Genomic DNA, 26,651 nt, shown 5'->3' with positions numbered 1-26,651 from the left:
TGGCTGCTGGGGAGATTTCATTATCCAAATAAGCTGTGGTTTTGGAACTATCTGTGTTACCAAAATGCTGAGCCTGAAAATTACTTTTCCAAGCTGTGTTGCACCCCTGAAAACCCCATCTGCAAGTAAATGACAGAGAAAAGGGCCAGCTAAAATACAAACAAACTTGAAGTGCTTGACCTCACTAAGACTTTCAGATGGAGACTACTTGGCTCTGTGAGATCCAGTTGGGAATGTGCTGGTGGCCATAGGGAAGTTCACTGACACACTTTGCTGCTGGCTGTCCAGCCTCTGCAACCCAGACACAGCATCACGATGAGCTGTCACCATAACAGATCCTATTCTTGTGCTGGGCTTCAAGGATGCCTTTCTCCTGAAAATTCCAGCCCTTCTTGGCCAAAGCAACAGAACATGATAACAGGCTGGTAACAAACAAATCTAAGAAGTGCCTTTGTGGTGGCGTGCTTGGATTTTAGGGAGAAATTTGTTATTTTCATGACTGAGTCTATCCAGAGACCAAGACTTGCTCAAATGTGTCTGTTTTAGCAAGTACTCATGTATCTGCATTTTTCTTGAGAAAGTCGTATAGCTATTAAAAAAAAAAGTTGTTGATTCAAAAATCAGTTTATTTTCAAACTTGATCTTTCTGTGTGCAGCAGCGTTATTTTTAGAAACAAACTCTTTATCCAAAAGTTCCTAAGCCACTGATTCCTTATTGGTGATTTGCAGCTGCCAGGAATTTCACCAGACCCTCCAGACATGGTCCCATTTCCATTTGCATATTGGCTGCATTTGCAGCCTTGAGTCTGAGAGACATAAATTGGCTGAGTTTGGCTTCTGGGCTCTTCCAGCATTTGAATGGTGTTCATACCACCACCCTCTACATCTTGACCAAGCCAACAGAGCTTTAATTTCTCACAGTGTCACCTTCCAAATATACCAAGTTCAGATATACCAACCCCAGGCTGCTGTGTGTGAAAACACGATGTGCATTGCTGTGCTTCAGGTGACAGCCACTTCCTCTCTGCCTTGGGGTCAGCTCCACGTGGGGCACAGCTCTTCTCTAAAACTTCTCCAAAACTGGGCTGTGGAACTGTGTGGCACATGCCTGGTGAGCAAGGGTGATGAGGATGTGCAGGCTTCTGCTGGACTAGGCCATTTATACTAAAGCCTACCGATGGAATTTTTTTGAGTTTTTTCCTGTCTTCTCCTCATTGTTTTCGTGTGATGCCGAGTCAGATAGGCTACCAGGAAGCTTTGAAGGTTTGTTTGTTTTCCGTGAGATGATGTTCCTCTTCTATGGATCAGACTCCACAGGAATAAACAAGAGAGCACTCTGGAGCACTGTTGTATATTTATGTCAGCTGGGGGGCTTTGTTCTCTCTTTGTATGTGTTTTATGCTTGCACAGGGAAAGGTAGTGTGCTGTGTCTTTTCCTGGCTCTGGAGCCTGCAATAAGTCATGTTCTCCTATTTCTGTAGCCATCCTTGGCATGCACACCTTGATGAGTAACCAGCAGTACTATGAGGCACTGGGGAGCAGCACCATCGTGAACAAAGAAGGCCTTAACAGTAAGTGATTTATGTTAGCAGGCTTCGAAGCTGCTAGCAGAGGCAAAGTGATAATTGTTTTTAGGTGGGAGGTTAGAGCTGTGCATGTCAGAGCAGCCAGTGATTGCTGGGGCCATCTATGATGCATCCTTACCCTGTGCCAGCCAGTGTAGTCTCAGCCACTTCCCTGGTGCCATCTGGGAGCCAGTGCAGCCCTAGGGACAGCCCCACGCATGCAGTGGGCCTTCTGTCACCCAGATCTGGACCTTAACAGCACATAGCAGCAGGCACTGGCTGTCCTGTGCTGGGTAGCTTCTCATCTCAGGGACGTTTGTCAGGTCATGCTTCCATCTCCCATGCTTCCATCTCTCTCTCATGCTTCCATGTCTCCACTTCTGGAAGAAGAGGAACACACTCAAAGAAAAGATAGTGCTGCTCAGGGTGCTTTCATTTTCACATCTTGCTTTTCACTTGCAGGTGTGATTAAGCCTACACAGTACAAACCAGTCCCTGATGAGGAGCCAAACTCAACAGATGTGGAGGAAACTCTGAAACGAATACAAAGCAACGATCCTGACCTTGAGGAAGTCAACCTTAACAATATTATGGTATCTGTTCCTTTTTACCCTCCTCTCTTAGTAACAAGACTAAGTATCTGATGCACAGAAGCAGACACTGAGTCTATTTTTCTGCACAGAGCAGTATCATAACACTGAATGTAGCCAGACAAGAAACACCAGTGCTTCCCATCTCCACTGTAGGCAGCAGAATGGATTGTTACCTGCTGTGGGACAAAGGCTTGGGATTGGTAGCAGGTGGATTCCTCTAAGTGCCTGGAAAAATAGAGCTGTGTCAAGGATAGTTCAGGGAGACACAAAACTGGCTGTTTGGTTAAAGCTATTTTAGGTTGCTTTAATGACTTAGACAGTGGAGGGCATGTCGATGTATGTCATAAGATGATGGGAGGAAAAAGGTTTCATAATCCAGATACTTGCCATGAAAATATGAGGAAGCCACTGTTCTTGCAGGTGTCTTTGTCTATCTCCCACCCATGCCTTCAGTGGGATTGAAGGGATTGAAGAGTGGACTCTTTCTCTTCTCATAGAAGGCAAGTCAGGACGTAGCACCACTTCTTATGTTGCCTTTGGGACACATACATACATACACTAAAAAATACACTTTCTATTTTGTGGGGTCTGTTAAATGATGACATAGTTAAGCAGCAAGAACATGGTTAAGTGCACGTGCACATCAAAGACATTTTTGCCATGCTACCCACACCTTTCTAAAACAGAAATATTTTTATTTTAATGTGTTTGATTCAGGCTAATGATGCCGTCCCTTGAGGACACAAGGATCTGGCAGGCAGGCACTATTTTTGTGTGTTGAACTCATGACTTTGGGATGGGGTTTGGCGAACTGGGGAGTGACACTGCAGATTCTAAGCTGCTGGGTGCCATGTTACAGCTCTGTGGATGACATTGAATACAGATGATTCCACATGGTGGGATCCAAATAGTGTAGCAAGAAGTCCAAGGTGAGGATGCCACTTATAATTTTAGGTGAAAATTTGCACGTCTGAAAAGGGTATCTAAAGTTCTTCATAAGTTCAGAATACTGATTTTGAAGGAACTCAGAAAAAGCAGCATGGATTTCTTTTTATCTGGGCTGAGACATAGCATGGCAAATGTTAGCCTGTAAGATGTATAAAGCAGTCAGGGATGTCTGTGATTTGTGTTACAAGGAGATCATTTCAGGCCTTTCTAGATCAGTTCCCATAGGTGGAAATTTTCTGAACATGACATGAATGTGTCTCAGTGCTGCCATTTGCATCAGACAGCACAGGAGCAGTGTTTTGTAAGCTCATGGATCCTGGTTACAAACATCCCCACAATGCCTGTGTTCGTAGGTAGCTGAGTTTCTGAGCAACTAAAGAGCAGAGATGTGGCTTCAAATCAAGGCTGTGAGCTTTCAGCAGAGTAAAAAATAGGATGAAGTCACTGCTGTGCTTCTTAGAACATGCTGGTTATAGCAAGAGAACTTGTAAAAACATTTTTCAACCCCTTCCCAAATTACTTCAGTGCATTTGGTGAGCTGACCTTGATGAGAAGTTAAAAGCATCTTTTTACATGTATTGCATATTCATTGCATACAGATGATTGGCCTAACACATGCTTTCTGCATTTCTTGTCACAGAATATTCCCATACCAACCCTAAAAGCTTTTGCAGAAGCACTGAAAAACAACACGTACGTGAAGAAGTTCAGCATAGTTGGGACCCGGAGCAATGATCCTGTTGCTTTTGTAAGTACTGTGAGTACTTCATCATCCCCTTGATGTGACAGGAGCTGTTCTCAGGCAAGGTATTTTCAGCATTATTGTCTGACTGCTTCTGCACCTTGTGTCATGTTTCTACATCTCTGGCTGTTTGCTGCAGGTGCTTCAGTTTCAGGGGCACTAGTGGAAGCCAACAAGACAGGCTTTGGTTCCTTCACCTAAGTTTTCATCTGAGGAGGTTTCAAGGTGCAGTCCTTTAATCAATCCATGCAGTCTCGTATTTGTCCTCTAGTATCTCTTGGAAGAGGAGCATGAGACAACAACAGATGTCCCAGTGGCATCTTCTAAAAGCAGTTTGTCTCTCTCCCTGGAGATTTGTTTCTGTTGGTACAAAGGTGTACTGGCTGCTCCCCTGACAAAAGTCTGCTCCAGCTCTCTCTCATACATTCTTTGTGCAGACATGTGCAGAAGCAGAACTCTTTATCTCCTAGTGTGTGACCTCTGTAGGTGATAATGGGTCTTTCTGGCTGCTGTGAGCCATCTCAAATATCAGTGAGGACACAGAGAGGAGCCAGACATTCTGCCTGGCTTTCATGCTGCCTTTGAGGCTGCATCTTTGCATTATTCTCCAGCACCATTACAGTCAGTTTTTCCTCTTAGTCACACAGGTTACCCCTGCCTAGCTATACACACAAACACACACACACACACACAGAGACAAACACACACAAACACGTGCACACAAGTTTCCTGCTAGAAAAAGAAACTTTCTGGAGGGCAAGTACTGCTCTTAATTTACTTGAGGCACTCGACTGGGGAAAAAAGCCTGTGTAGGCAGGACAGGCACTGTGTCAGAGCTTGAGGGGTGCTGTGCTGGGCTAGGGGAGCTGTGGGGCTAAGTGCTGTGGGTGCAGGTCAGCCCTGCCATGTGGACATCACCTTCTGGTCCTTTTGTTTCATGATGTAGATGGATCCTCCCTTGCAGTTTATTTGAAGTGATATGATCTAATCAGGTTTGGGGCATTGCAAGCATTCCAGCCACTTCTTGTCTTACCCACTAAGGGAAGCAAAAATTATTTATATGGCTGTGATGCTGCTTGGGAGGACACCTCAGATGTGGAGCATCCCTTGTTGTTTGAGACAGGTACTCCTCTCTCTGCATGTTTTAATGGGAAGCATCTCAACCCTGTCCAGTGCAAGCAGGGACTCATCAGGATGGAGGCAGGGTCAGTGCTGGCCAGCATCCTTGTCAAACCATGCTGGCTTTTCAGAAGAGGGTTGGATGAAGCTGTCACAGGGCAGCTGCGGGTGTGGACTATCGCCTTTTGGGGTAGCCCCGGGTGTTTGTCCATGCTGTGGTTTTGCTGTGGCCTCCAGCATGCTCATGTTAAAGAATCCCCCTGCAGCAGCAGGGAATGCCCTTCACTCCACAAAGAGCACTTCCATCTGGTGGCAGTGAAACTGCACAGCACATGGGATCCTCCAGGAGTACTCTGGAGGTGAGGGAGCACCCTGCTGCCCTGTGGTGCTCTGCCCCTGCCTGTCTGACTGCCAGCTCTTCCTGCCCACCTTTGTCCACAGGCCCTGGCAGAAATGTTGAAGGTCAATAGCACACTGAAGAGCCTGAATGTGGAGTCAAACTTCATTTCTGGGTCTGGGATCCTGGCTATTGTTGAAGCACTCGAGGGCAACACATCGCTTGTGGAGCTGCGCATTGACAACCAGGTAAAGCGTGTGTGGGTGACAGCTGTGGTCAGGTGAACGTGGCCTGTGTGTGGGGAACTGAGTGTGCCGTGATACAGGGGCAAGTGCAGCTCCCCGAGAAACCCAGAGCTTGAAGGAGCTGAGCTACGGGGAATTCCAAGTCAGCTGACTGAGAGATCAAAATCCTGGTTTCTTCAGATGTCCATTAGCTGCTAACCTGTCCAAGAAATAAAGTCTTTGGGCAAAAGGACATCTGAGAATGTCTGCTGGAGGAGTTGGAGCCTCTCAGTTGTAGTGTGTGCACAGGAACAGGCCAGTGGTTTGTTTTACCAGCTCCAAGTCAGAAATGGACACAGGTCCAGAGGAAGATCTGCAATCTCCACCCTTTCCCTCTAAGTGCTTGATTTGAATCACCCTCTAGCCTGAACAGCTTGCTTTTCTGTTTTCTGTTTTCAAAAGAGTCAGCCCTTGGGCAACAAAGTAGAAATGGAAATCGCAAACATATTGGAAAAGAACACCTCCCTGCTGAAGTTTGGGTACCATTTCACCCAGCAAGGTCCCCGGCTTCGCGCCTCCAATGCCATGATGAATAACAACGACCTGGGTGAGTCAGGCTGGCCAGAGGCTGGGAAACATGGGATGGTCCTGTGGGCAGTTCCTGCTGGGATTAGGGCAGAACTGCTCTCATTAAAGATGTGTATGAATTAGAATGTGCCTCTTGAAGGACCTGATGATGCTCTGCCCCTCAGGGAGGAAGGCAGCCTTCACCAGCTGGTTCCTTACTGCAGCTGCTGGTGTTCTTTGCAATAACAGTGGGTATTGCTGGGAAAGAGTAAGAGCTGCTGATGTGGTTCAGTAGAGCTTGTGATCTGGCATGTGGCACATGGGCTATGAGCTGCTAGTGTTTGTGATTCCTGCCAACTGCTTGTCTTCCTCCAGCTTCATTCCCACTTCAACAAGGAGATGAAAAGCAGTCGAGTTGAACTTTGACAGCAGTGAAGATTTGGCCCATCCCCTTCAGCAAAACAAACAGGAACTGTTTCTAGGGATATGTGGGAAGCCACGTGGCTTTTAGTTATCTGTATACCCTCAATGAAGTGATCAGAAGTGCTTGTGAAGTAAAATGTGGGCAAATCTGCAAACTGCCATTTCAGCCAAAGCACGTGGCAGAGCCTTTCCACTGCTTGGCTACAAGCTATGTAGAGCACTGGAAGCCAGGCCAGGAGAGCAGTGCTGAATGCAGCTAACACACCCACCACGCTGTACTCAGCAGCTGCCAGAGCTAGGCAGATAATAAAAATTTGTTGCCCGTTAAAACCAAATTAAAAAACACTAATCTTGCTTCAGCTGGTACTGTGCTCCTAGGAAGCACAGCCAAGCACAGGGCTATGTGCCACTTCTTCAAGGATCACACAAAATACTCAGTATGTGGTGTCTTGGTTTGGAAAGACAGGTGTCTGCTAAGGAAGGCAGGAACATCCCTTGAAATGGAAAAATGTAAACCCCCTCCCTTCAAATTATTATAATTTTAAAATTAAGGGGCTCACTGGCAAAGATATGGAAGTATGAATAACATTTCTTTACTAGTATATAAATTAAAAAAACCCAAAAAGACCTACAACTTAATAGGGAAATTAAAATAAAATGCAGTAGTAAAAAAACCCCACTGACAGTCAGAATGCAACCTGACACCCTGTTGATCAGGGTGTTGGTAGCAGTCCAATTAAATGGTGGCTGCAGTCCTCCTGCAGTGGCAGATGTGGTTCTGTTGAAGTAGTGATCCTGTAGAAGGGTGTAGTTTTCCTCTGAAGGTCCAGTGGTGATGCAGAACATTCTGGACTTCCTCTGGGAATCCAGTGGAGAAAGGTTGACTGGGTTGTTCTGAATCTCAGATTATGTCCAGGTAAGAATGTTTGGTTCCTCCACCTGGGTGGAGCATCTCACAATGGGATGATGTAATTTTATCAGTTATTTATCAACCCATTAACAGATCCCCCTGGAGGGAGGACGGGCAGTGGAAGAGATAAAGAACACTGCCACATCTGGTTTTAACAGCTGGCCCATTAACAGAAGAGATCCCCCTGGGGTTATGAGGGATGGGTCATGGAAGAGATGAACACTGCATCACCTGGTTTTAACAGATGGTAATAGAATACATATTTTTGGTTACATCTTGCATTGCAACCTAAGACACCTGGTCACTGGACCACTGCACTGGGAAAGGCTTGTTGCATTCCAGGCAGGCTGCAGGATCATGTCCAGGCAGGCTACAGCTACCAGCGACCCGCATGGGACTCCCAACGAGACGGGCTTCTGCTCAGGAAACCATTTATTCAACACAGGAACAGATCCAGAGACAGACAGCCCCGAACAGAGGCAGGGTGATGTGGGACAGAAGCAGGGTGGAGTTTAAGGTCGGGAACTAATAGGAACACAGCAAGGGAGAAACCCCAGGGGCTCAAACCCAACCAGAACTCACTGGGCTGCTGCCCCATGAGGGGTTTGGGGTGCAGCAAATCTTCCTGGGCTCACAGGGCCCTGAGGCAGAGGAATGGAATCCGCTCTTCCTGGGCTTTAAAGCCACTCCTCTCACTTTAACAGTGCTTATCTGAAACTAAATCTTTGCCTCCCTGGGCAGGGGGCACCTCACAAAGGCTTGCTATTTTCTGTCCTTTGGAACAGAGCATGGTTTTTAATGGCTCTGCAGCACCTGGCATTCAAAGTAATCAGCTCATAGATTTTAAATCTATTGTTTTGACTGTTCCTGCTGTTAAGAGGACAAATACACAACTTGCCTTCCATGTAGGAACTGTGTATTTTGCCTCCTTGACCACTAAGATCTGCATTGGTTCTTGTTTCCAGCTCGTATTCGTTGGTCTGATGGTCTCTGGCAATAGCATCTCAGCTCAACACCTGGACAGTGTATAAGAAAAACTTGCTTTTCCTCCCTGTCAGCGATAGCTCTCTCTTGTCCTCTGCTCCAATGTTCTTGCCAATCACCTGATGCTACCAGAACATGGTTTTGGTCCCATAGCTTCCATTCCCTGAGATGCTCTGTGTGAACTGACTGTGAAGACTTTCATGTTCATCCTCTTCAGCTAACTTCTGCATCCTCTTTATACAATTTTGTTATGCGTTGTTTTTTTTTTCACACCTTTCTTGGAAAGTCATGACTGTAGGTGTCAAGAGGTATAAATGAACTTTTAAGACTAGGTATGAGACTGTTTTGGCTATGTTAACCATGATCAGAGGACTGGAGCCAAATGACTTAGGGTAAGAGTTTTGGGGATTTTTGTTTGTTTGTTTGTTTAAAATTTATTTATTTATTTGAAAAGGCAGATTTTTAATTTGAAAAACTAGCAAAGGAAAAACTGACATCTGTTTCCTGCTGTCTCTCCAGCAGTCAGATGATGTGCTGGCCAAAGTCCAATTACAAAGACAAACTGTGAAATATAATTAACTACAGAATAAGGGAGGTAAGGCTGAAAGTAGGTTCTGGCCTTAAAAATGCACAGGGAGTAAAACCTCATCTTCCTTGATTTTACTTTGTAAGGCTGTGCTGGCTGCTTAAGGCAGGAATTCAGAACCTGATGCTATCCTGTTTCTTTCCTGGCAGAAAGTACATCTCTCAGCTCCATTCTACAGCTGTTAAGGCAAGCCTGCCATTCACATTATCGCATTGCCATGACTGACTCCTTTTTCTTTTCCTTTTCAGTGAGGAAGAGAAGACTTGCAGAGGTGAACGGGCCTATTTTTCCCAAGTGCAGAACTGGAGTGTAGTTCCTGGCTGTGGAGGTCATTCCCAGTGATCTGTGCTACACTGTGGAAATCTAAAGGCAATAAGTGCCTTGACAGAGTATTTGTGGTGCCTCTGTTCTGTTTTATGCACTAACAGTTGAAATTAAATAGTGGCTGTAGTTTTTATGAAGATTTTATCCAGTAGGACTGTTGATGTTTTCTGTAGAGCTGGAAACTATTCAAGCCAACGTGTCAATTCTACACAACCTCAGCTTAGAGTACAATCCAGCGTTAAAGGGGATTAATTTTTCTATAAACTTACTGCACGGTGTTTTATAAAGTTAGGTATGCATGAGTGAAAGATACAATTGTTTCACACAAATTATAGAAGTATTAAAAAAATACTTTATTTAGGTTTTTTTTTTAAAGTTGACCTCAAGTAACTACAGAGGAGTAACTAGTTTAACAAGCACTTCTAACATCTGGAAACATGGCTAATTTCAAGAATTGCAAGTTACAATTTTTTTACCAACGTTTGCTGAATCATTTAATTGGAGATGCTGTTTCAAATGCATCCTAGTGTTTCTTACAAAAAAAACTGATCTCCGCCCCCTGATTAAATGGAACTTAAGGCCACCGAATATAAAACAAAGCCTCAAAAATCAAGTGGTTTAGATGGGTGAACATCCTTCAATCCCATGCATGTGTGAAGACAACAGTCATTCTTATAGGTGTGATGCAAACCCTAACCCCCAGAGATGGCCAAACTCATCAGCAAATGAGAACCTTCTCTTCTACTCCCCACTCCTTTCAGTTTCCGTATGTTAAAAGCATTTGTCTAGATATTAACTGGAGACAGGTCAAATTCTCTCCCTTTCCTGTTTTTCCTAAATGACCATGTCCATTAATTAAATTTTGTTCTGCTAGGAATTATTTCTTTTTCTGCTGTCCCTTATGTCCACATAAATGCAAGAATAAATGTTGTGCCCTAAAAAAAGCTGTGAAGTGAAATACCCCCAATCTGAACTTACACAACGTACGATCTCAAAGCATTTTGTCAGTGTACACTCATCATCCAGCCTGGGAGGAATTCCTCACAGAATTGTGTATCTCCCAGACCTGCAGTGGACTGGACCCAGCACCTCCAAACTCCCACTGCTAATGTGGGTGGGACCCTGCTCAGTCAGAAGTCTCCATGGAATAAGCATTGCTGTACTGAAACTTCAATCTTGGGCAGATGACACATCCTAGAAAATGTTCTCTCTTGCTAGAAATCTGCCTTTATATGTCTGTTAAATAGTGAAGTTTTTCAGGCTTTTACATACATTCTGGCAAAAGTCCCAGAGATTTCTTCAGAGCTTGTGCACAAACACCACTGATGATTTAGCTATAACCAGTGAAGCAGAAAAACACCATTCAGCAATGTGGGAAACACACTTGTTGCTCTTCAAATCTTACTAAATGTGCCTGTGTTGTCATATAAAATACTTCACTATAGCTTGTTCCCTCCACTGTGCAAGTTCTGTATCAGAAAATAAATGTGGAAGAAAAATACTTGAAAACATATTAAAATGAAAAAAACCAGCAGACTTAAAAAGTACTTCCTTCTATGTGCACCATGAAGACTTTGAAATTACCAACTCAATCATCAAATCAGAGCTACACACTTTAATCTGAGCCATCCACTCAGATTTGCACGACACAGGCTCATCCCTTCCCTTGGTTTCAGAATGTAAATGAATCTTATCCTGGAAAATCCTAGCGGTACCAAGAAGCACAGACAGGCAAGGAGATGCATCTGCAGACCAAGGAGCACTACAATGGATACTACTACAGCCCTTAGCAAAAAAAAAAAAAAAAAAAAAAAAAAAAACCTCAAAAAAAACCAACCAAAAAAAAAACCCAACTCTGTCCTGTGTTTCACAGTAGCAACATCCACATTAACCTTGCAGCCCAAAGGTATATTAAGCTGTCAGGATCATTCCAGGTTCCTTGGCTGATCCTCACAGAGCTGTTTTGCTGTAGGATGCATCTGACAGCTGAGGGTGGTGAAGCAGAGTCAGACAGTGCTGAGGCAGCAGCAGGCAGTATGGTGAAATGCTTTAAGCTGTGCAGCAATGGAGCTACAAAATGGTGATACTTAGGAGCAAATGTATATCCCTGTTTGGCCCAGCAGCTCCCCAGGAAAAGAGAGGAAAAGCCATGTGGTGACTGCAGCATCTGGCAGTCACAGTCTAACCCTCTGAAAACTCTTCCCTCTCCTGGAGCTGATGTGCCTTCTCTCAGGCTTTACCACCAAGATGCCTGGATGCTGCCACATAGCCTTCCACATAGCAAGTCCTTATTTGCATTTATCTGACAATACTAACCCAGAAAACAGGACAGAGAGCCCCTTATGAGTTAACTTGCAAGAAGCAGGCTAAGAAGGTTATCTTATCCCCTTCTCTGCTCTCTGCAGCAGAGAGAACATGGCTTTATGGGACTCCATGTGTACATCTCAAATCCTTCTCCCCCCTGCCTTAGTGCAGCAAGGACCAGAAGAGGCCTCATGGCTCCCCTCTGCCTTTGAGGTAGAATCTCCAGCTGCGAGGAGCTCTCAGGAGAATTGTACCCTATAGCCAGGTCTACCATGTGGCAGACTAGCTAGGTTTCAGTGTTTATCTCTGCAGAATTAAGCACCTCCAACACAACATGTGAAGTGTATTTGTGCAGTACTTAAAAAGTTATAATGGAAGCACTAAAGGTTATTTACCATAGATGTTTCAGAAATTTACATATAAAATATAGTTGTTGCCATCCTGTACTGGTAAGTACAGAAACAGCATTACAAATTGATTACAGTATTCCAGACCTGCTGATAGACTGAATTACAAAACTGTGTTTTTTTCAGCCTAACACAGGAAGATCATGGGGCTCTCCCCATCAGTGCTTTAGACCAGACCCACAAGTAGAGCTTACATGTTTCTTCACAAATACTCCAGTCCTCAAAACCACAGAGGTTAACCAGCCAGCAGGGACCAGGAAACCAGGGAGACATTGGCACTGCTCAGACTTCTGATGAAGGTGTCTATTGATGGGAATTTTCTGATTTCTTCTCTAGAATGGGTTAAATACTATCCTAGAAAGATTCCCAAAGTAAATATTCTTAAGATCCAGGGTTTTGCCTCATTAATGGAATTGTCATGGGGACAGCTGGTGAACCATTCATTTCATGGTAGCAATACTGGAAGCAAAAAGAAATGTTTGTCATGGCTTTAATGGAACCAATGCCCATGTATTTAAGTTGCAAGTCAAGCCTTGCTGAAGTAATAGCACCATGGGAGAAAGGTACAATCTATCTGAAAATAACACAGCCCTGTCATTAAGCAAGTGCAGAAACTTAAGAAACTCTTCTTGCTTTTAAAAGCATTTGCCAATAAAAAACCCCTCCAAACCTAGTGATTTTGATGTCCTAATGACTTACTGTATAGTTCCCAGAATGACAGGTGAATTTCAAAGACATTTTTCGGTCAAGACACATCTTCCACACTATTAATAAATCCTTTCTGTACATTCTACAGCATCAGGCACACAATACAGCACGTGAGGCAGTATTTTAAGCTCATCTGCTGTAGGTCCCTTCAAAGACAATTTCTCCACTAACAAGTGCTGGAAATTGCATAAACATCTTGTAGCTTTTAAAAAGCTTGTTTAAAAAGCAAAAATGTTCCCCAAAACTTGTATTATTTAACTTGGATAAAGGATCTTGCAGTCTTCTCATAGCTGTTGCTGACATTTATGCACACATGCATCACTTCCAGTGCCATGATGCTGGTATTTTGGCAGTCTCTGTGCTCCCCTCTTTGTGTGCTTGTTTCAACGTGCTTCAAGCTGTCAGGTTTTTTTAGTGCAAGCAGAGCTGAGCCCTGCATATTTCATACATTGACAAGTTCAGGGGAAAAAACAGTTCCCAGGGAGACTGAGCACTGCAAAGAAGATTGGGTTTGCTGTTCATCCTACAGGTCACACAAGTATGGCTGGGCAAACAGTATCTCTGGGCCTTTGCTCCAGCTCCTTATGCTGCCTTCAGCCAGTTTTACAGGAGAGTTAAGTCAGTAATTTCAGGTAATTTTGCCTTGCTTCTCACTGGTATAAAGCAAGAGATGCAGGTCGATGGTGTGCATGTGGAATATATCTTCAGCACCTAATCTGGTCACATACCCACACCAAATTGGTAAATCTGTTTGCACACCTCACTACAAGCTATTGAAGCAGATGCATGATCCTTGGAGAGGTCAGACAGGTTGATCTCCATGCAGGAAGAAAAAACTGAATTGCTCTTGATTTCCTTCAGTTTCTTTTGAATTGTGAGCAGCTCTGTCACATTGCAGATACTCTGCTCCAAAATCCCCATGGTAAAGGCCGCACTACAAGACTGTACCCAGAGAGAGGAATCCTGTAGTGCTGGTGATGGATTGGGCACTCTGGTAATTTACAGGCAAGTAATGGATGGTTTTCAGGGCATATTCTATGTTTAAAGGCAGCATATGAACAAGACTTTCCAAGCCAACATATTTTCATAATTTCCAAACCTAACTGATTAACAGATAGAATCTCGTTACAGAAGCCCTTCACATGAGCACATGCCAGATTAACCGATGAAACAGCTTAATCTTTTCCTGTGCCCAGCATCCTTGGCGAGACATGTTCAATTGGTACCCTTGGTCGTCTCCTTGTGCAATCACATTCCTCCTTAAGTGTCTGTCCTGAAGCCCTTGAAGTCACCTTGAGCTCCTTCTCTTGACAAACAGGACAGCAAGCTGTAAGACCTTTGTTGGAACAACTTGGACATGTCAGGACAAGCTGCCGGCAGTGCTGACTGGAACAAAGTTTATATTGGTCCCACAGCACCCCACAGTATCTGCATGCTGGAGGGAGGAGGAGAAGAAAAAGTTAACACCCACACTGCTCTCACTGTTCCCTTGCAGAGGGCTTGCCAAGGCACCAGGGGGCTGCCAGCTCACATTTAAGTGGCTATTGTCTTGCAGGTTTTTAATTCCTGTTTAGCTTGATCTTCTAGAATCTAGTTCATTTTAAAACATCTTTTTTGACATACTTAAGACAGTTTTCCCTCTGGAAAAGAGGAGAGTGCTCACTGGTGCTTTCTCTAGCTCTGAATACAAAAGACAGATTTAGAGATTCTTACTGCCAAGACAAGAAGAAAGACATGCAGGTGGCAACTAAGCCAGTATGCAGGAATGTCACCTGCTGGGGAAGGGGATGCCATGGAACTTCCTTCCATCTACAAACAATGGCTTTTGCAGGCAGGGTGCCATGTGCAGTCCTGGTAGAGTCCTTCCAGAACATCACAGGTTTTAACTATTTAACTGAAAGCTACAGCCCAGTTTTAGCTGTACCAAGAAGGTGCATACCACAGCACTTCCCCTTGAAACTTGTGTAGGGGTGGCTGTGATGTAACCAGAATGTGTTCTGTTTCCACACCAAGTCACGCCCCTTCAAGATGTATAGAGTCATTGCAGAGGAGGAATGGGAGGTTATGCTTGAAAGGTTACCAACTCAGAGGAAAAACAGCACTGCTCCCTTAAAAGAAGGGCTAGAGCCAAATTCTAGATACTTGTATCTGTCAACTGATAGCACAGTCAGATATTACTTAATTTGCAGTAACTGAAGAGCAATCCCAGCCAGAAGATCAGGCAATGTCCTTAACAACTTCTGCTAGAGGCCACTGAAATGCCATTGGGTATAGAATTTCTTAAGCATTAAAATAACAAAGTGCTGTACAGCATTGTGCCACTACTCTCCCAATACCTGGAAGTCTGTTGATATTCTGCGAGACTGCTGGAGCAGAGGACTGCTGGCAGCAGGAGAAATATTTAAGACTTAGGTCACTTGGTCAACCAGAGTCTGAACAGGACTGTGGGCAACAAGCAGGTAATGACAGCTGTAGTGCTGGACCTAAGTCTCCATAGGTGCAGATGGCTCATAACAGAGCTGTTCTGCAGGGGATACTTCATTCTAGTGTTCCAGTTTTAGTGAATTCTTGTTAGTGACCCCCTTTCCTCTCATTTCTGTTTTACATGTTAAAGCCATAGTGTTGATAGTCATCACAAAAAGTGACAGCACTATGAGATCAAACCAAGTATGAGGAAGAACTACACAGGCCAGTTTGGCTGTCCCTATCCTGCACACCTCTGGAAATGACTGCAATAGCTTCCCAGCCTTCTGCATTACATTATCTAGTCCTACCTGAGATGATATCTTCATTGGAACAAATGGCGTAACGATCATCAAATACAAACAGCTTCCCCCTGTAGAATCCATCTGGAAACTCTTCTAGGTACTTGTGAATTCCACCTTTTAGCTGGTAAACCTCTCTGCACACTGCCTGTTTAAAGCATATTAGCAGAAAAGCTGAAGGAGACCACAGCAGTGGTGGTGTGCCAGAGTTCCCAAAGCAAATGCTCTAAGTGCCAGGGGTCAGTGAAAAGCAGCAGCCTCTCAGTGACCATCAGATGGCACCATATGCAGCCACAGCTCTAGACAGTGCCACCAGGGAGTACTGCGCAGCTCCACAATGCTGGATTGTTGGCACAAACCCAAATCTTCATTCAGTGTTACACTCAGAAGAAAGTAGTAACCTCCTCACCTGAGGAAGGTTTGCTGCATCAAAGATCAACTGCTTTTGAACCTCCATGAACTTGTTATTCAGTTTTTATCTAGTTAACAGTTAGTAGAAGCAGAATTTTTCAGGGTTCACATTGATGCAGCAGAAAAAAGAACCCCAAGGCTTAAATCTTTGGAGAACCTTTGTGTTCTGCTCCCTTGATCCTTGAGAGAAGGATCCAGGAGAAGAGTGGGATGAAAATTTTAGAACACAATTAGAACAATGCACTGTGCTGGATTTAGTTCTGCAACACTAGCAAAAGCACTGACTAACTAATTTTCACCACTTTGAGATGCTCAAGCTGAGCAGTAATGACCACAGAGCATAACCTGGACAGTCTGTGGAAACATTGCAGAGTATTTTCAAGCCCTCCTAAAACAGTCCTACAAATACCTCTTCTCAGGAAATGGGTTATGTAATTATTTTCACTGCTGTGAGACTAGTCCATGCAGGTCATACTGAGCCACACTGAACTATCCAGGTCCTTGACAGACAGCATGAGACAAGCACATGTCAGAGGCATTTGTCTCCCCACCTGTGCATTCTGCAGTTTGTGCACAGTTAGAATCAGCAGCAAGACAAAAGACAGGTGCCCTTAAAGCAGCCGCAACTCCCCGACACTTGTGCCCTCAGAATGACACCTTACCTTGCTCCTGAGGTAAGCAGAGCCTCTTTCACAACGAATCCCTCCTGTGCAGTACATCAGTACACGCTTATCTTTAAAAAGCTCCAGGTTTTCATCTACATAGCTTGGAAAATAGCTGAACTTCCTGATATCTGGAGCCAGACAGCCCTGGAAATGTCCCTGCAATTAGATGGCCATGCAATTGTTTACAAGCACTGTTACTGGTAAGATTTGTGCCTCAAACTAGAGGAAGTAACAAACCTTTGGGCTGGAATATTCAGTTCACTGCAGCTGTTTTAGGCAGCTCCTCAGCTGCATTTATGCATCAAAATGTATGTTAAAATCTGTAGGAGGGTTCTGGACACAGCAAGTCTCCTCATTGAAACAAAGAAGAGAGAGCTAAGCAGAGCTGTCAGAGAGAGGACAAACCACAACAGTGCATGAGGGGTGGTGGTTGTGACAATTGATTGCCCCTTTCTTTCTTACAGATGGGACAAGACAAAAAATGTTGAAAAACATCCCTACAAATCACACTACTTCAAACATTCATACTCTTGTTGTATGGACCACTTCTTTCTTCCTGCCCCATGCTGTGTAAGCACTCGGCCAGCAGGCTCCATCCTGAGTTGCTGGGCAGGTCCTCTACTGCTTGTGTCTAATACTCATTACTAAACTGCACTTTGCAAACATTACAGCCAATCTGGAGAATGTAATCTCTTCTAACAGTAAGGTTACACCCTCACAATTGTAAATACTTCATCCCAGCACCTGTAAAGAAAGGCAAGCAGCACTTACTATTTTACTTTCATAGAAGTTCCTACAGTCCAGCAAGATGGTATCGCTTTGTCCTTGAGTGGCCTGAGACAAATACTGTTCTACTTCTCTATGAAATTCCTGAGGGGATAAATGGATTCCTTTAACAAAAAATAAACAAACAAACAAACAAACAAACAAAAAAAAAAAAAAAAAAAAGAGGGAGGGGGAAGAGTAGTGAGAAGCAGAACTATGAAACAATGTCATATATGAGATCACTGATTCAGATTCTCCTCAGACTTCCAAACAAAACTTCTCTGTGATTGTTCACAGACTTTTCATCCCCACTCAATCAGCTAAGTTTATCCATGTTTGGCTTCCTACTGGCAAATGAAAGAAAACAACACTATTCCATACAAAGGAAGAGGCAGCAGACAGGTACTTATCTCTGTAATCTTTTCCTGCATCTCCCCTCGCTATTCTTAGAGCAATAGAAGAGGGACTGACATGTTCCACTTCTCTTTGCTCATCTGCAATTACATTTGGAGGTACAGAAACCAAATTTTTTAAATTAAGCTCTTCTTGATTACAATGGAAAATTTCTATAAACATGTACTACTTTCAGTACAACTCAATTTACATAAATTTTGTCAACTTCAAGGGCTTAGGACTCTTAATCTAATAAAAAACTAAAAAGCTCCACCAGCAAAATTCTTTACCTTTTTAAAAAGCATTCCTATAAACAACCTGCCAGAGTAACAGGAACCATCTCTGTAAAATGCTGAGAAATAGCAGGAAAAAGGTAAAAAAAGGAAATAGCCAAACATACATCCCACAAACTACCAAGAAATGGGTACAAAAAATAATCATCTTCCAAATCCACAAAAAGATGCTGCAGAAGTTTGGCACCAACAAAACCTCTTGGTGGGAAAAAAGCCCAAAGCTGTTCTGTTAATTGCTATTTGCTGTGCTTACTGCTTACCACCTATGTAAGCGTCCTTACAGCAAATCCACAGCCAGGAACACCTTATCAGGCGTAATCCACACTAAGCAGCTACAGTTAGCACAAAACAAATGCAGTCAGATGGAGCTCGTTCAGAATTTGGATCTGCTTAGTGCAAAAGGCAGGAGCATGGCTGTTGGCTCCAAAATGAGTGAAGCCAAGTCAGCAGTCCCTGCCCCAGAACAAAGTAACTGCTTTGTGTCATCTCAACTCTCCCACAAAACCTATAGTTAATTCTGAAGTTTTCTGAGGCTAGCCAAGATCTGGGCCAGCAAATCCTTGGCACCAGTAGCTTTTGACTACCAGTGAGATATCAATTTCTGTATCTACTTCTCCTGTGTTCTGGCCATTATGCAAAGGGAAGTATTTTTGATGAAGGTATTTTACTCTTCACTCACCTCTCACTTGGATGAGAGGCTTTATTTTTCATTACATAAACTTACCAGTTTCCTTATAAGACACTATCTTTGGATCAATGCCCATAGGTACAATTTCTTTGAATACTCCAACTCGAAGGTCTGGGAAACAGTGAGCTCCTCCTGCACTGCTCTAGGAAATCAAACACAAGAACAATTCACCAAAATTTGCCTGGTGTCAAAATTAAAATTACCCACTCGCTTGAATTCTACAGTTCATTAGAATATGAAAATATCTTTGTGGCTGAGGGAAAGAAATGTCTTTCCTGCTGAAATCCACACTCTAAATCCTGAAGTTTAGGCAGCAGACCCCTAACACAACATGGAAGACAGATGTCTTAGGCCCAATGACAACTCTGCAGGTGAGACAGCATTTGGTTGGAGGTGCAGGGATGTCAGAAAGATGTTATTACCACTTATCTCAAGAAAAAGCATTCTGACCCTGACTATTTACTAATATTACACAATATAAATAATATAATATTAAATAACATCCTCCAGTAATGGATCATGTTGCCACATCCAGGCCCTGTAGTTCTCGTCATCCCTCTGGCACAGGACACAAGCACAGCTGTACCTCCAATCATGATGTGTGTGATGGGAACAGTGTCCATGCGTGTGAAGGTGATGTAGGGGAGGTTAGCCAGGCGTAAGATTTGTTAACAGTGGAGGCTGGTACCTTTCCTTAACACCAAACTCAAGTATGGGATTTCCCCTTCAGAAGTCCTGGTAAGCCCTTTTGTGGTAGGCACCCCCACTGCAGGCTACAGGCAGCAAGAAAGAAAAGTGCAGTGCTGTGCAGCACTGTTCCAACTATTATGGAAATCAGTCTGCAGGAACTTTAGTGGCCACTGGGTATATCCAAAGCCCCAAGCATGGTTCTCACTCCCCTAGCCCGCGTCTTCATGGCACAGCAACCTGAAAGCCTCACTCACGTGGGTATGGAACATTTAGGAGGAGGTGAGATATCAAACACCACAGTCCACTAATGCACGAACACTGATGCGCAGAGAGATCATGCAAGGTTGAAGGTTTTGCCAAGGTCAGGGTAAAATTCCATCCCTGTTCTGTTTTTGCATCTACATATGACTCTAACACAACTCCTCTTGAAATTCAGCCAAGCATAACAGACACTTAAAAAGCTAAGACTGAATCATCACTGCAGCTCAGCATGGAATTTGAGTTTCGCAAGTTTCACCAACTCCTTTGATCTAGCTGCTTATGAAAAAATAATAGCACTCCCTGCAAATAAAACTGTGTGGAGAAGAGCTGCTGCTTAAGCAGCAGCTTTCCTGCCTTTCCTTTGCAGAGAAACCAGAACCTACAGCGGTTGGCAGCCAAAGCCTACCAGAATTCCATAAAATGCACCAACCAGTGCTGCCCTCACCACGTGAGGACAGCAATCACTACGTATGCTCCAGCTAGGCACCAAGTCAAGCAGGAAGAAACCTCTCAACAGTCCCTGTGTGCTTTCTCTAGAAAATACCCAATCCATGGAACTGACAGTGCACCTATATGGACACCAAAGCTTGCATGAACTTCAACCAGTAGTACTGCTTCTAGTCAAGGACCTCAAATCAGGGTGAAGAGGACCGACTGCAAACACTTTGCTGGGCTAAGTGTATGTTGTGATGCCTGCTCAGTCTGGAGTAAATGCTTGCAGCAGAATGGTGGGGCTTAAGCACGCTCCCTCACTCACCTGTCCTGGGGGGCTTTGCAGCTGCACCCGTAGCTGCCAAAGCCTGTAGCAGCTGCTATCACTGCCCATGGAAACTCCTAATTCTGGTAAAAACCAGCAAAGATTTTTGGTAGGGTTAAGAACCACCAACTTAGGTAAGTGGTGGGGGAGAGGAACTGCTACAGCAGAAGTAATACTGTCAAGAAGGAAAGCACTTACTCCTTGAAAATTGAATTACCCCCATTAAAGATGTCTATGTAAAAATTATTTTTTCATACCTTGAAATCCTCTTGACACAAAATATTTTTGAACAGCGGCTGGGAAAGCATAACTGTAATGTAGAGACTGGTAGCTACTTTGCTTCCACCAACTGTCCCATTAATCCCTTCTGAAGCAACTCGTACCTAGAAGGCAAGAGGAGAATCTGGGGCTGAGCCTTAGTTACAGCAACACAAAGATTACAGTAGAATCAGCAAAACATGACTGGGTGACAAAGGGCAGGCACAGGAGTACGTTCAGAAAAGAGACTACTGAATAAGGAAGGAGAATATTGCTAGAGTGAAGTTGAACATAAAGACAACAGACAGAAAAAAAAAAACCCTCAACAATCTAGCAATCACTTCTGAGCCATTTTAAAAGAATCACACCAGGACAACCAGAAGAGTCCATTCAATAAACAGAGAAATACTGTATAAACAGCAAAATTGCTGTCTGCAAATCCTGCAGTCAGCATCAGAATTCCCACTGGAAGTTGCTTCAGTAAGAACAATAGGCTTGTGCCCCATGACTCACACAGCTAAAAAAGAAAATGTGAATATGCATAACATTGTATCTAATATTAAATTTTAGGATGAGTCATTTTATCTCCAGCACTGACAAATGAACAAAAGCTCCGAAGTGGGGGTGGGGAAAAGGGGGAAAGATTGAATGTAAGAAACAAGGAAAAAACCAACTGATTGGGAAAGGTAAATGCTGGAGATGAGACAAAAAAAAAAACTCAAACAAAACACCAACTACCAGGCAAGACAGCTGAGCAGAAAAATAAATTAATCTATGACAACATTTCACCCCTGGACCTGTGCTGATGTACCACTGGCAGAGAGCAAGAAGCTGCTTAGGAAGACAAGTCACAGGGAAAAGGAGCCTCCTGCTCCACATTGCCCCCCGCCTTCTCCCGAAAGACAGCCTAGGAACATCAGCTTTTTGTGGCTAAAATTCACCTTCTCTCACAGCCTCAAGAGGACAGCTACACAAGCAACTCACATCCTTGGTCTAGCCTGCCAGGAATGAAGAGAACAGACTGTGCAGGAATGAGAACTGCTACGACATGCTGTGGTCTAAAATGTTCTTGCCTAATTCCCGGCAGTATGGTTTTCAGCTTGGTGCAGCCACTCTGACTGGGAGCCCACTGTGCACTGAGGAGGGAGGATACAGGTGACCAGTGAAGGGAGCAGGCCCAGACCCATGCTATCCCTCCAGCTTAGCCCTTGGGCTGCCTCGTGCTGCACGTGCCCTTTAGCCACAGGATACACCCAGCCTGCTAATGCTGAGACACCTGCATGCAGCTCCCTGCTGACACCAGTGATTAAGCCACTTTCATCTCCTTGCATTTATCTAAAAGCGCATCTTGAATTTCTCATGTGAATATCCTTTCTGACTGACAGCAGGAGTTTTAAAAAGACTCATTTTCCTGTTTCCATGTGTAACAGTGATGGAAATAGAGTAACCTTTCCAAGGACAGGGTCTGCATAGTGTGGTCTGTGAGGTTCACTCAATGCCACACAACCCAGGGCTCCCTGCACCAAAAGGGATATAAGATTATCTGTATTTCCTTTTTTTTTTTTTTTGTGATACCTCTTGAACAGAATTCTAAAAAGATAACTTCCAAGTCTGAGTTCCTCTCTTAATGGGATCATAATAAACTAGCACTTCCTGGTGCAAAACACACCTGCTTCTCCGCATAGCCCATCAGCATGCACTGAATAAAAATGTGGGGCTTCTTCCTTAAGAATAGAACCATTGCTTCAAACCTTACCTTGCCAGTGAGATGTAGATGCTGACACAAAGCCTTTTGCCAAGCACAGAGTTTCTCTGGATCCCTCACCTCACAGTAACAGTAATAGAGGAGTACTTCTCCCACCTGGCTGCCCACAACATGGCAAAGGTAAGCAAATAGAAAAAGAACATTAAGAAAGAACAAAATTATATTTTTAGCAGTAACCATTCAAAAAGCAGACAGTTTTCCTCTGGCGGATGTGTAGAGAAAAAAAAAAATACTCAAACAAACTTTGGAGGGATTAGCACTGCTGGGTTTGACTTATTTCAAACAGAAGGAATGTTAGCTAAAAAAAGCTCCCACTCAGGACTGGTTACAAAATGAACTCCTCTGTACTCTCGCTGCCAGAGGCCTACCATATGCTCTCCTCACACACAGAACACAAGAATTGCTGACTTTTGTGCACACAAGCATGCCATTAAATGCTCACTTTGCCAAAATGGCACTCAAAAACTCGAGCATTTGAGCTATATAAATTTAAAAAGCCAAAATGTTTTGTGAGATTGCGTGTTCCCACATTCTGTGTGGCACAAGCCACACAATGCCATAGTCAGAAACATTTTTGTGAACCTTCTTTGTAACTATATGAGTCCTTCAGGAACCTGAACGAGCAGCAGAAAGGAACCTGTGCAGAGCATATCCCGCTGTTCTGCTCTTTTCTGTTGTGGTTCTTTCTTACAGATGCAAGCTGTCAAGCAACACCCATATGGGCCCGCTTAAATGGAGCAGGATGATAGAGCTCGGATAGTTCAATCCAGTAAAAACTGCACTGGATCTAACTCTTTACATAAAGGATATCCAAAGAATCCGAAGATCTGGAGGAATACTGGGGAAGACTCTTCCTGTACCTTAGACGAGTCGCTTGGCTGAATCTCATAGGAAGTACTACTGGTAGACGATCACGTCAAGTCGACCCCACTCCTGGGCCTTCAGAGCGGCGAGGGGCTCCCTTACCTTGTCAGATCGTCGTGGCTGACGTGGCTTGTGTCGGGGAGCGCCCAGGAGATCTCCGGGTTGCTGCAGGAGTGCCCGCTCGGCCGGGCCGCGCTGTCGGCCGGGGCCGGGCCGCCCTCGGGGCAGCCTGCGGCCTCCGCCGGCCTGGCACCGAGCCCGGCCTGCCGCCCCACGTCCCCGGAGTGGTGCAGAGCCACGTGCCTGTGGATGCCGGGCAGCTCCTCGAACGCCTGCCGGCAGCACCGCCACCGCACGCCCTCTCCGCCGCCGGGACACCGCGACGCGGCCGGCACCTCCTTGCCTTTGACGAACAGGGAAAAGGCCTGGAACGCACCGCAAGCGTCCGCGTTACCGAGGTTACCGCGCTGCCCGGCCCAGGCCCGGCGCGGCCCCGCGCCCGGCCCCGACCCACCTTCCTGCGGGCGGCCGCGCGCTGCTTCCTGCCCGCCGCGGCCCCCTCGGCGCTGCCCCGCGGCGAGCCCGGCCCGGGCGGCGCCGCCTCGCCCGGCACCATCTCCGCCTCTCCGCCGGGAAGAGCCCGCTCGCCGCCCCCTCCCCCCCTGCCGCCCCCTTCTCCCTGCCCCGGAAGTGCTCGGGCTCCGCAGGGAAGCGGGCGGGAGGCGCCGTGCCCGCCCCGGAAGCAGCGCGGCGGCGGGCGGGGAAGCAGCGCGCTTGTTCGGCCCGCGCGAGGTGTCTCGGCCCGGCGCTCCCCGGAGGTCCACAGCGCTCCTCACCGCTCCTCCCGGCTGCTCCTCCTCGCCGCTCCTCACTGCCGCTCCCCGCCATGTCGCGGCGGCGGCACAGCGATGACAGCGATGGTGAGCCCCGCGTCCCCCCCGGAGGTGTCCCGGCAGGGAGGGCGGGCTGGGCGGGAGGGATGGAGGAGCGGCAGGGCTTCTGCGGCGTCGGTAACGCTGTGCTCGGTGTGTTGTCGGAGCAGGGCAGCCCCACAAGAGGCGGAGGACGTCCGAGCCATCGGAGATCGAGGAGAGGCTGGAGTCGCTCATTTGCAGGGTGGGAGAGAAGGTAGGCGGCCCGGCGGCTCGGGAGAGTTAAAGCCTTGTTTTCCTCCGCCCTCTCCCCTTCCCGTGCGTGGTGCGGGGGCGCCTCGTCTGTAGTAGCCATCCTCAAAAGAAAATAGTTATTGTATGAAATGGATGGAAAGTTGCCGTTTTTCCCTAAGCCACGTGCTGTGGCAGGCAAGTGCTTAGATCGTAGCGCGGTGGTTCGCAGGCAGCGATAATCGGCGGGGGAATTGTTGCCATTGTATCTGAAGAGGGTGTTGCTGGTTCCAGGCTGCGAAGGATGTGAAAAAAAATTAACCGGTCTGCTTGCGGCACGAGTTTCGAGTCCCGACAATGGGGCTGATGGAGGAGGGGGTGGCAGAACAAAAGGTGACGATGATTTGGAAAAAGAAGGTGTTTTGCTTGGTGCTGTGTTGTTAATCAGTGCTCGGCCGCGCTGCCGGGATGCTCCTGAGGTGGTGTTAGGTCTTGCATCGCTGGGGAGCGCTGAGGTTCCTAGCGGGGAGCTGGGCGGTCGAGTGCAGCTTTTCTGAGGAGTAACTGCTCCTCTAAGGCAAGCGAGAGCAGATGTTCCTTCCCTGCTGAGGGAACCGGAATTGTTGCCCTGAAAAATGAGGGGACGTGAAAGGATGCTCTTGTCCAGCTCCATTGTCTTATACGTGGGAGTCGGACTAGTTCATTTTGCCCGGTTGATGATGAAACCTTTTTTTTTATTTTATTTTCATTTTAGAGTAATTCATCTTTGGAGAGCAACTTGGAGGGCCTAGCTGGTGTTTTAGAAGCTGATCTGCCAAATTACAAAAGCAAGATACTGAGAATACTCTGTACTGTGTACGTATTGAGGAGGTTTGGGAATGTGGGATGTGCTTTCTTTATGCATAAGTTCAGTGTTTAAAGGTCATGAATACCTTTAGTTCCTGATGGCTGTCATAGCATAGAGTTTACTACAAACGAAAGAAGTAGAGGAGTAAGCTCATTACATACTGGATGTCATTCCAGGAAAATACCTCTTTACATTGCTTTGACTTGAAATGTGTATAAAGTCTCAAGGCAGGTAGAAGAAACGTCAGAAGTGGTCTGCAGTAGCTGTGGGAGCACAGCAATGCTCTGCAAAATCCTGTTTCCCCATGAAATGCTTAAGACCATCGAAGCAGCTAACAGCCGCCTGTGTTATCTGTGATGTTTTCTCACTGCCTACTCTTCCCTGGCAGTGATATGCTCATGTCTTTGTAAGCTAGAGGAGAGGAACTGGGAACGTGAGGAGCAGAGACCAGGCTCATTGGTGGCTGCCAGCTCTCCTTCCTCTCCCTCGCCAAGTGTGGAGCAGAGGTGCCATGTCAGGGTCACTGAGTGGTGTTGAGGGAGGGGTTGTGCAGGGTCTGTTGCAGGAGGTAAGACAAATACAGAGGAAGGGTGTGGTGCAGTATTTTTACTAAAAGTTAAGTAGTGTGCTTCGTTCCCCCATAGCAGAAAGACGCTCCTGAAAGTACAGTTATGTGCATAAAAAAATGGTAGAGGAAAATTAATTTTTTTACAGTATGACCTGGCCTTCCTTGTGCTGTGTAATAACGTTACTTTTAAATTGTGAACTTAAAAAAACGTCTTGTATCCTTGCAATAAATTTTGTCAGTTATATTGTCTGTCCAATCTTCTGGTATACTCAGCAATTAGATATAAATGAAAAGTCAAAATTATAGGTGTACTGGAAAGTGGTAACTGGTCTGTGGTTGAAACAAAAAAATATTACCTGTAGGTATTAACTGTGGGATAAAACCGTAAGATCACGTTTTCTCATTTCCTCATGAGACAAGTTTAACTTACAACAAGCAGATTCTAAGATGCTATGCAGTCGCCAATTGGCACATGATGAATAAACAACTAACACAGTATTTCTTTTCTGTGTCAGCGCACGTCTGCTACCAGAAAAGCTTACTGTTTACACGACATTGGTGGGACTACTGAATGCCAGGAACTACAATTTTGGCGGGGAATTTGTAGAAGCCATGATTCGCCAGCTCAAGGAATGTTTGAAAGTCAACATGTATAATGAAGCTGTGCATTTAGTAAGTGGAGTTTTGTTTCTCTGTTAGTTTCACATCCAAGAGGAAATGTGTGATGTGAGTTAATGTGAGAAGTGTTTTCTTCTTCAGGGGTGGGGAGTCATGTTACATTTGCAAAATTTGCTTCCAACTATATCTTTTTCACGGT

At 45.3% G+C, this 26,651-nt stretch overlaps 3 protein-coding genes and 1 long non-coding RNA gene across 15 annotated transcripts in view; 3 read left to right on the top strand and 1 right to left on the bottom strand.

Moving 5' to 3' along the window:
• The window catches only part of TMOD1 (tropomodulin 1), a 28,665-nt gene extending 19,206 nt beyond the window's left edge, over nt 1-9,459 (top strand). For 8 of the 12 annotated variants that reach the window (XM_086866824.1, XM_086866821.1, XM_023944392.2 and 5 more), the window contains 6 exons: nt 1,482-1,571; nt 2,028-2,158; nt 3,747-3,854; nt 5,409-5,552; nt 5,991-6,135; nt 9,247-9,459. In XM_086866824.1, the coding sequence (XP_086722950.1) occupies nt 1,482-1,571; nt 2,028-2,158; nt 3,747-3,854; nt 5,409-5,552; nt 5,991-6,135; nt 9,247-9,311 (683 nt within the window). In that variant the 3' untranslated portion in view covers nt 9,312-9,459. Of the gene's footprint in view, nt 1-1,481; nt 1,572-2,027; nt 2,159-3,746; nt 3,864-5,408; nt 5,553-5,990; nt 6,136-9,246 lie in introns of all 12 variants that reach the window. The other 4 variants (XM_086866816.1, XM_086866818.1, XM_086866817.1 and 1 more) reach the window with 1 other exon arrangement.
• A 195-nt stretch (nt 9,460-9,654) lies between these two features.
• TSTD2 (thiosulfate sulfurtransferase like domain containing 2) lies at nt 9,655-23,949 on the bottom strand. The gene is made up of 9 exons (XM_086866815.1): nt 23,831-23,949; nt 23,419-23,741; nt 22,444-22,552; nt 20,687-20,812; nt 18,758-18,863; nt 17,354-17,472; nt 16,580-16,738; nt 15,516-15,654; nt 9,655-14,176 (listed from the first exon to the last, which is right to left on the bottom strand). The coding sequence occupies exons 1-9, from the start codon at nt 23,930-23,932 to the stop codon at nt 13,917-13,919; spliced, it is 1,443 nt and encodes a 480-aa protein (XP_086722941.1). The 5' UTR covers nt 23,933-23,949; the 3' UTR covers nt 9,655-13,916.
• LOC147648330 (uncharacterized) lies at nt 15,111-15,532 on the top strand. The gene is made up of 2 exons (XR_015280048.1): nt 15,111-15,200; nt 15,356-15,532. It is a non-coding gene; the product is annotated as an uncharacterized LOC147648330 (long non-coding RNA).
• NCBP1 (nuclear cap binding protein subunit 1) overlaps nt 23,888-26,651 on the top strand; it is a 29,917-nt gene continuing 27,153 nt past the window's right edge. Inside the window, exons 1-4 of the mRNA XM_086866814.1 lie at nt 23,888-24,236; nt 24,359-24,444; nt 25,174-25,274; nt 26,350-26,506. Of these exons, the coding sequence (XP_086722940.1) occupies nt 24,203-24,236; nt 24,359-24,444; nt 25,174-25,274; nt 26,350-26,506 (378 nt within the window). The 5' untranslated portion in view covers nt 23,888-24,202. The remainder of the gene's footprint in view (nt 24,237-24,358; nt 24,445-25,173; nt 25,275-26,349; nt 26,507-26,651) is intronic.

The sequence above is a fragment of the Cyanistes caeruleus genome, chromosome Z, assembly GCF_971803275.1.
Source record: "Cyanistes caeruleus chromosome Z, bCyaCae1.hap1.1, whole genome shotgun sequence".
NCBI lineage: Eukaryota > Metazoa > Chordata > Aves > Passeriformes > Paridae > Cyanistes > Cyanistes caeruleus.
This window is presented reverse-complemented; position numbering and strand designations above follow the sequence as displayed.